The sequence below is a fragment of the Copadichromis virginalis genome, linkage group LG16, assembly GCF_057382275.1.
Source record: "Copadichromis virginalis isolate Kocher_CV1m ecotype Utaka linkage group LG16, C_Virginalis_male_GT1.1, whole genome shotgun sequence".
Taxonomy (NCBI): domain Eukaryota; kingdom Metazoa; phylum Chordata; class Actinopteri; order Cichliformes; family Cichlidae; genus Copadichromis; species Copadichromis virginalis.
Window position 1 is genome coordinate 30,550,007 of NC_140633.1, and position 9,763 is coordinate 30,559,769.

Here is a 9,763-nt window from a genome sequence, read left to right on the forward strand (position 1 = left end):
TTATACCCTCACATTTAGCTGTGTTTCTTATCAATATTTTACAACCGTTTTAATATAGTTTTACCGGTTACAAACCTGCAAAACAGGAAAATGATGAGACAGAGACGACTGGTGAAGTTTCTCTTTGCCTCGCTTCTGCCATATTGGAGAGGAGGACCTATGACCTCGCTATTCTGTCTCACTGAACAATGCGCCACCCGGAGGCTGGGGGGGGTGCAACTACCTCATTAAACATAGTTCACTTCAGTGACAAATCTCTCTTTCTTTTAAGTACTACTTCTGATGGGATCACACATTAGTGTGTCACAACATCATTGATAAGTATTTGAAGGAGTAGCAACAGAAGGCTGAAGGCAGCTTGAAGCATTAGACTGTGAGGTGAGGCAGCGTTTACACAACTGAACATAGAAAGCGCCAAAACCTTCATCCCCTCACTTCCCCTAACCCTGGGTGTGGGTGGAGCCACCTGGTGGTCCGCCCCAGTGCGTCCTGAGATTTAATTTTCACCCAGGTGTCATCCACATATCTGAACCAATGACTTGGTGGTGTTCCAGGGTAGGATAACAAAGCCATCTTTTCCACTTCTTCCATCTAATTGGCCAGTATAGGAGAAACTGGGGAACCCATGGCACACCCATCGTTCTGCCTGTAGTACTGACCCTTGTATATGAAATAGGTGGAATTAAGACACAGTTACAAAAGCAAACACACTTGGTCGGTGCTGAGACTGGTCCTGTTGCTGAGGTTGGGGTCATCCTTTAATCTCTTACGAACTACCACCACTCCAACTGAAGAGCTCTCAAACTAAACATGAGAATCCCTAAACTGGGGAAACCAAGCAAATAAAAACAAAATCTGGAACACTTGAAAAACCTTGGAACTTTAGGAAAAACATGGAGAAAACGCACACAAACAGGTAAAGGAAGACAAAGGACTAAATACTCAAAGGATAACAAGGGGATGAGAACCAGGAGGGAAGCAAAGCTGGGGCTAATTACACAAACACACATGAAACTGTGAGGAAGCAAAACTGAACGCAAGATGGGGAACTATCAAATTAAAACAGGAAACATGAGAGAAAGACAGAAACGTGGACTAGACGCTGAAACTGGGGAAGAGCAGACATGAAAACTCAACTAGACATGACACATGGAACACAGGAGGAGGCACATGAATAAAACCTGGGAATAAGAAAACACTAAATGCAAAAGAACTTAAAGAAAAACACTCAATCAAAGAATATACAAAACCCAGAATTACAAAAACAACTGGGTCCCAGAACCCATACCATGACAAACCAGCTTTTAGATTAAAGTCATGAATTTCTCTGCACACAAAAAAAATGTTTTTGTGTATGTGCATATCTCATTGTTGTTGATAAACAAACACTGTGACCTGTATGTTATATGGCTAGATGCACTTCATTAGTTTGCAGATATTGCACTGATTGAAATACAAGTATCAGAGCTTCCTTTTGGTTTTTACATTTGTGAATCAAAAATACTAATTTTACTTGATTTTGTTTTGTAAGTGAAAAAAAGGTTTCAGTTAGTTTTTTTTCTGAAGTTTACCTTCATATGTTTAAGTACAATGTTTACTTGTACTTAACTGTAACAACCTTAGCCACTGTGTTGCTGTTTTGCACCGAAAATGAAGGTCTTAATGCATGTGTAGAGAGTTTGAATAGACTGTACCAACAAACTCAATACCCCATGAATCACCCCCCAAAATTCCTCGGGATGCTGCTGAAGCTGTTCTTGCAAGCCCTTCTCCTTAAACTAAATTTATTAATTTATCTTACTCCTCATCATTTCCTCACACCTGTTTGTATTTTATGCAACTGCTGAGATCTGGGAAATGACTACAAAGAGCTTGTATTTTAAAAGTAAAACTGAGTTATTCGACTCAAGGAGTGAAAGCACCGATTACATCATGCTAACCAGTTCATTGTTGCTGACAAGAAGAGTATATAAACCTCTGGTGACATACTTTGTCAGGGAGACAGTACACAGACAGACTTCATTTCACCCTGACTTTAACTTGTTTAAATGTCATTTGCTCTCAGTCTGGAATTTTATTATGGATAATGTTTCAGTAATTGCTGTTTTTACTCTCTCAGGTTTACGTGATATTGCAAACTACAGGGTCATTCTCTTTGTTCTCACTTTACTGTGTTACTGTGTGATTTGGCTGGTAAATGTGACGATAATTGTGACAGTCATTGTGGATAAAAAACTTCATGAACCCATGTACATCTTCCTCTGCAATCTGTGTGTCAATGGACTCTATGGGACAGCTGCATTTTATCCCAAGTTTCTCTATGATCTTCTGTCCACCACTCATGTCATCTCTTATGCAGGATGCCTTTTGCAGGGTTTTGTATTGCACTCTGCAGTTGCTGCTGACTTCTCTCTCCTAGCTCTCATGGCCTATGACAGATACGTGGCTATATGTCGACCTCTTGTGTACCACTCTCTGATGACTACACAAAAAATTTCTATTTTTGTATTTTTTGCTTGGCTTATTCCCTTTTACCTTCTCTTAATGAGCACGATAACAACAGCAACATCGAGGTTATGTGGCTCACACATACCAAGAATCTACTGTGTAAACTGGTTAATTGCTAATCTAGCTTGCTCTGCCTCTGTAGCTAGAATTGTTATTCCTGCTTTTAATTACACCTTTTATGTTGGCCATGTTGTTTTTGTTTTCTGGTCTTATGTATATCTGATCAAAACATGTCAATCATCCAAAGAAAACTGGAACAAATTCATGCAGACATGTGTACCACATTTATTCTCTTTAACAGTTGTTGTTGTGTCTTTTCTTTTTGATATGTTATACATGCGATTTGGCTCAAAAGAAATAGCACAAAATGTTGAGAATTTCATGGCAATGGAGTTTCTCCTTATCCCACCAATCATGAATCCCCTCATGTATGGACTGAAACTAACAAAAATAAGAAAAAGAGTTTTGAATTTTATATGTGGTAAAAGTTCAACTTTTAGATTAAAGTCATAGGTGTGTCTGCACAGAGGGGAAAAAGTGTTCATATATGTACATATTTAATTTAAGAGAAATTTGAATTACATTGTTAATCAATAGACAGTGTAACATGTACATGACCTCTATAGCATAGGTGTCAAACTCTGGCCCGCGGGCCAAATTTGGCCCACAGCCTAATTACATTTGGCCCGCGAAGCCATACCAAATTATTATCAAAGCTGGCCTACTGGTATTATACAGCTAATATATATATTGTTTAGTATTAAGCTTTGGTTGTTCCATATTCAGTTTTTCAGCAAAACGTGTTTGAGTCCATAAGAAAAGATTCATTCTTATATCTGGAGGAAGATTTTTTTTTCAATGAATATAAATGTTAGCCCACGACTTTGTTCCAGTTTTGAATTTTGGCTCACTTTGTATTTGAGTTTAAAACCCCTGCTCTATAGTTTATAGATAGAAGATGCATTATGTAACTTGGAACACAAAAAAAGAAAATTTACAATAATATTTTGTGTTTTTCGTAGTTAAAATTTCTAAATCTGATTTTAAGTAAGTTACTTAGTTAAAATCGGACTTCTAGTATTTTCATAGTTGTGGCCTTTCAGACACATTATACTTGGTTTCTCAAAACATATTTATCAAGTTTATTTCTATATTTCTATCTTAAAAAATCTGAATCTCTGTGAGGAAATTCAGGAGAACATGAGCATACAAGACCAGATGCCCACCATCTATCATAGCACAGTCAAAACTAGTTTATAGTGGATTAATAGTTTTATATAATTTTCATTAGGTAACACTCTGGAGGCTCGGGAGAACCACCACAATCACTACTACAACCAATACTTCAGTCATTAGCTCAGTTCGTAGCTCAAGGATCTGTTCAGTTACCAGTTCAGTCTTCAACTCAGCCATCTGTTTGGTCAACAGTTCAGCTATCTGTTTTGTCTCCTGTTCAGTCTCTAGCTCTGTCTCTAGTTCAGTTACCAACTCTTCCTGCAGCTCAGCCATTAGCTTTGTCATCTGCTCCACCACCTGCTCAGCTACCTACCGAAGCTGGTAACCCCGGCTTCGTCTCAGCCAGGGGTCTTCGCACTTTCTGGCCTGCATCTGCTCCTGCTGGTGGCTCAGGTGAGCAATTCCAGCACTCTGCGGCTCCCATACCACGGAGTGTCTCATCAACTGGGGGTCTGGAGAACTGCTCCAGCCATTTTTCTTCTGTGCTGGGAGTTCAGAAGAACCGCTCCAGCCGTTTCTCGTCTCCACTGGTGGTTCAGGAGAACCATTCCAGCCATCTGCTTCATCTCTGCCAGAGGACTCCGTGTCCGCTGGTTCTGTTTTGTCTCTGCCAGAGTACTCTGCGCCTGCTGGTTCTACTTCGTGTCTGCCAGAGGACTCTGTGGCTGCTGATTCTGCTTCTGTTCCCACTGGGGGTTCTGGAGAACTGCGCCAGCCATTGTCCGTCTTCACTGGAGGGTTGAAGGAGCCGTTCCAGCCATCCTCTGCCTTTGGCTGGAGGGTCTGAGGGGCCCGTTTAGTCATCCGTTCCTGTTGGAGGCTCCACGGAGTCCATCCAGCCTGCAGCGCCACCACCTGCTCCATCGCCGGTGGCTTCCACACCGTCGCCTCCAGCACCAACACCTACGGTTTCCAGACTGTCACCTGCAGCGCCACCACCTGCTCCATTGGTTGCGGCTGCCAAGTCACTGTCTGGGCCAGTTCTGTCGCCTGTGGTTGCCCCGTCTGGTCCTGCCTCGTCTAGTCCTGCAGCTGCCTCGCTGCTATCCAGGCACGTCCTGTTCGGAGAGCATGTCCACGTCTAGCACGGCTGGCTTGTCCACGTCTAGCACGGCCAGCTTGTCCACGTTTGCCACCTCAACATCACCGGCCACTTTCCAGGCCGCTGGCTGGACATCATCGCTGTCATGTGCGGCCTCTTGAACTGTGTCGCCGCCACTGCCTTCCGCATGGTCGTCCTCCAGATTTGCGTCGCCTGTGTCGCTACCGCTGTCTTCCACGCGGCCAGCCTCCGGACTGGCTCAGTAATGGACTGTTGTGTTGTCGACCTCGGGGTTGTCCCCCTGAACTTTTCTGCCATGGGTTCCTGTGATGTCAACCTCCGTGTTGGCCTCCTAAATTGTTTTTGAGCCCCGGCATCATTGGTGAGCATTTGGATTTGGACTTGATCTGACTTGATCGGATTTGAGCTCCAGCGTCTCTTGTGGACTTTCTGTTTAAAGTGCACTATTTGCTTTTGAAGGTCCTGCATATTGGATCCTTCTACTGCCTGCCTGCACACAGCCATGACAGTAACTCTTAGTGATGCTGCAGTGTTGGTTTGACTTTGGGACCCGAAGCGGAGTGTGGACCCGGATTACCCGGGGTGGCTGTAGCTCAGGTGGCAGAGCAGGTCAGCCACTAATCAGAAGGTCGGTGGTTCAATCCCAGGCTGCCTCCTGGCTGCATACCAAATATCCTTGGGCAAGATACTAACCCCACGTTTGCCTACTGGTTGAACGTCTGGTGTCCTGGTGCAGCCACAACAACCTGGTGCTGAATGCCCAGAAGACAGTGGAGATTATTGTGGACTTCAGGAAGCACACAGCCCCACTCCCCCCCATCATCCTGACTGACACCCCCATCACCTCTGTGGACTCATTCCGCCTCCTGGGTACCACCATCACCCAGGACCTGAAGTGGGAGCCCACCATCACCTCCGTCATTAAGAAAGCCCAGCAGAGGATGTACTTCCTGAGGCAGCTGAAGAAATTCAACCTGCCAACACGGACGATGATGCAGTTCTACACTGCAATCATCGAGTCCATCCTCACCTCCTCCATCACCGTGTGGTACGCTGGAGCCACTATCAGGGACAAACAGAGACTGCAGCGTGTTGTGCGCTCTGCTGAGAAGGTGATTGGCTGCAGACTCCCATCTTTGCAGGACCTGTACACCTCCAGGACATTGCGGCGTGCAGCTCGGATCTCAGCTGACCCTTCTCACCCTGGACACAGTCTGTTTGACCTGCTCCCCTCAGGCAGGAGGCTCCGGTCCATTCGCACCAGAACCTCTCGCCATAAGAACAGTTTCTTCCCCTCTGCTGCTGGACACATGAACAATAACCATATGACTGTTCCCGCTACTAACACATGACCCTACGCTGTGTTCACTGCATCATTCCATGATTGGCACTGATCACCACCTGCACTCATGTATATATCTTTCAACGTAGCACTCTTAATTCTTATTCTCATGTATATATCTCATGTATAGCTCATGCACATATCTTTCTACGTAGCACTTTTAATTCTTATCCCTACTTTTATTTTTTTCATGTCTATTTAAGTGCTATTTATGACACTATGTTTGCACTGAAGCACCGCAGCAATTTCCTAATGTTGTAAACCTGCTCAACATTTGGCAATAAACCCCTTTCTGATTCTGATTCTGATTCTGATTCTGATTCTGGTGGTGGTCAGAGGGCCTGGTGGCGCCAGTGTCCGGCAGCCTCGTCTCTGTCAGTGCGCCCCAGGGCAGCTGTGGCTACAATGTAGCTTGCCATCGCCAGTGTGGGAATGTGTGTGTGAATGGGTGAATGACTGAATGTAGTGTGAAGCGCTTTGGGGTCCATAGGGACTAGAAAAGCGCTGTACAAATGCAGCCCATTTACCATTACTCAGTGAGGCTCCTGACAATGGCAGCAGTAATGCTCTGACTGTAGCTTACCAAAGTTGTACAAAAAACATTTTTTATAGATTTTTGAGCACTGTGTACCACATAAAATCGGTTTGAGGTCAGTAAGCACCCCCAGATACAAACCATAAAGTGCACTGGATTATAAGGCGCACTGTCAATTTTTGAGAAAATTAAAGGATTTTAAGTGCGCCTTATTGTGCAGAAAATGCAAGGCGGGCTCCGGTAACCCTATTCCGGGCAGGGTGAACTGTTCCCTTGGTCTTGTACTTATAGGGCTCTTCTAAATTGCTCTTTGTCTGGTCCCTCACCCAGGACCAGTATGCCATGGGAGAGCCTACCAGGGGGCAAAAGCCCCTGGACAACATAGCCCTGTGATTCTTGGGACACACAAACCCCTCCACCACGATAAGGTTGTTGGGTCTGCGCTTTGCAGGCCCAGCTGGTTTAGAGACTCTGTCTTGCTTTCCCGTGAACAAAGCAAGACAGAGCTCGATCCATTTTAACTTGCAAGGGGAGCTTATCAGACCAGGGTCTTGGAGCTGCAAGCTCCTCACCTGATCCCAGACAGCTCCAAAAACCTCGGCCCCCTCTCGCAGCTCTTTTATTAACTCAGTGGTCACACATAACCCACTGTAAAACCCCCCCTATGGTGCATCATAAAACAAAGGCATTCAGTGTATGTTTGTGTGTGTGTGTGTGTGTGTGTGTATGTGCACGTGAATGAGTGTGTGCACGTGAGTGAGTGAGTGAGTGAGTGTGTGTGAATGTGGGTGTTTCTGTTGGACTTCCTGCTCACAAAAGGGTCATCTCCCCTTACGATGTATATGGCTCAATTCCTGTAACGGTCTACCATACAGAAACGCAGGTGAGGGGATAAAGAGTAAGAACTAAAACATCCCCACTAAATAACAAAGCAGAACACACATAGGCAGTGTTGGGGAGTAACGGAATACATGTACCGCCGTTATGTATTTAAAATACAAAATATGAGTAACTGTATTCCGTTACAGTTACCGTTTAAAAAGGTGGTATTCCGAATACAGTTACGTTGTTGAAATAAATGGATTACACTGCGGTACTTTCCTGTTTCATTTCGTCGCGGGTCAGGACTGTTTGGGTTTTGTTTGACAGCTACGTTCTGTCGTTCCAGGCGGCAGCGTTACGGTTGCCATGGTTACAGGGTGACGCTCTCTTTCTCTCTGCGACTGTGTGTTTCCTGGGTGAGAGAGTGCCTTTTCGTTGTTGTTGTTGTTGTTGTGCTAAGCTAACAGGCAGAATGCTACAAGCATAGCTCTAAAGAATGTAGCATCATGGGCAGTGTAGTCCGTGTTGCAGGGAGAATGGACTGCCATACACGTTATGGGTCTGTGAGTGCGAGGAGGGAGAAAAAGGGGAGTGGAAAGGTACGAGTTGTCATCGAGCAAAAACGGGAGCTGGAAGCATGTAAATATAATAATAACCACTTCAGCCAAGAAGAGTGTCTGACGAGCCCAGTTGTAAGTAAGCTATTAAGACTCGACTGTACACCGTGTTCGTGTTTTCCTCCGAAAACAATAAGTTCCGTTGGAGCAGCCTTTCAACGCCTCTCTCTGTCTCTCGCAAGAAAAGTTGACCCACACAACAAAGTAAAGCTATTTTTCGGCTACAAGCCGACAGGGACCCCGCTGTATTAGTCAGAGGTCCCTTTACTACAGTTCGGAGTCGTGGACCTTCAGTAATAGTAATAAATCACACAGCAATAGTACATTCACGTTGTTGTAAAAAGCATGATAATATATTAAGTAATCCAAAGTATTCAGAATACGTTACTGTCATTGAGTAACGTAACGGAATACGTTACAGAATACATTTTGGGGCATGTATTCTGTATTCTGTAATGGAATACATTTTAAAAGTAACCTTCCCAACACTGCACATAGGATGTTCCTACAGTTACACTATAGCCCCCCCCTCACCATTCAACAGGCTGGGGAGGGGAACAGAAACAGAACAATGTCTTTTATCCTAAAGCTTGAACTAAGACTTACAAATTTAAGTAAAGCAATGACAGCATTTAACTATTTCAACCAAACAAGGTAACATTTCGCGGAGGAAGCATAGCCAAGTGACAGAGCCTTACACTTGGGTGGTCTCAGAATCTCATCTCTGCTTTTTCAGATGATGTGGTTTTGTTGGCTTCATCAGGTTATTGGCTCCAGCTCACAATGGAATGGTTGACATGGGCTGCCCACATTCAGGTCCAGACCAAAAAGGCTAGGCAGCGCCTGTATCACCTACGACAACTGAGGAAGTTCAGGGTCTCTCCAAAGATCCTCAGGATTTTCTATACAGGCGCTGTGGAGAGCATCCTCACACAGAACATGACATCGTGGTTTGGGAACAGCTGTGTGAAGGACCAAAAAGCTCTCCAGAGAGTGATCCGTACAGCAGAACGCTGCTGCAGGATTGCTCTCCCCCCGCTTCAGGACACCTACACCAGGAGATGCAAGGACAGAGAGACTCAAGAGGAGCTTCTATCCCCAAGCCATCCGTGCCCTAAACACACACACCCGCCCTCTCACATCATCTATAACTGACTGAGACAGGATTCTTCCAGACACTAAACCAAGGCACAATGTACATTTCAATTCCTTTAATTTTAAATATGTTTATATTGTCTATCCTGTAAAATAGTCAGATGTCTATTCATATTAATGTACAGAATTCACCTGCTTGCTGCTACTGCTGCACATTCACCCAATGTATATACTATATGTGTGTGTATATATATATATATATATATATATAATGTTTTTCCTCTACACCCCCCCCCCCCCAATTTTTTTGCACATGTCGAGGAGCGTGTCAGGCTACATTTCACTGTGTGTTATACTTGTATAACTATGCATGTGACAAATAAAGAACCTTGAACCTTGTACCTTGACAGCTGAGTGTGAAGCGGTAGGAGTGAGAATCAGCACCTCCAAATCGGAGGCAATGGTCCTTAGCCAGAAAACAGTGGAGTGCCCACTCTGGGTCAGGGATAAGTTCCTGCCCCAAGTGGAGGAGTTTAAGTATCTCG

The 9,763-nt window shown here is 44.6% G+C and overlaps 1 protein-coding gene across 1 annotated transcript; it reads left to right on the forward strand.

Annotated features, from left to right (window-relative positions):
- Positions 1 to 2,079: 2,079 nt before the first annotated feature.
- LOC146691074 (olfactory receptor 6C1-like) lies at positions 2,080 to 3,021 on the forward strand. The gene has a single exon (XM_085434368.1). It carries the CDS (start codon positions 2,080 to 2,082, stop codon positions 3,019 to 3,021), a length of 942 nt encoding a protein of 313 aa, XP_085290494.1.
- Positions 3,022 to 9,763: the final 6,742 nt, after the last annotated feature.

What these genes read in the sequence shown, in the direction of transcription:
- LOC146691074 (XM_085434368.1), top strand. Translation starts at nt 2,080, where the DNA reads ATGGATAATGTTTCAGTAATTGCTGTTTTTACTCTCTCAGGTTTACGT.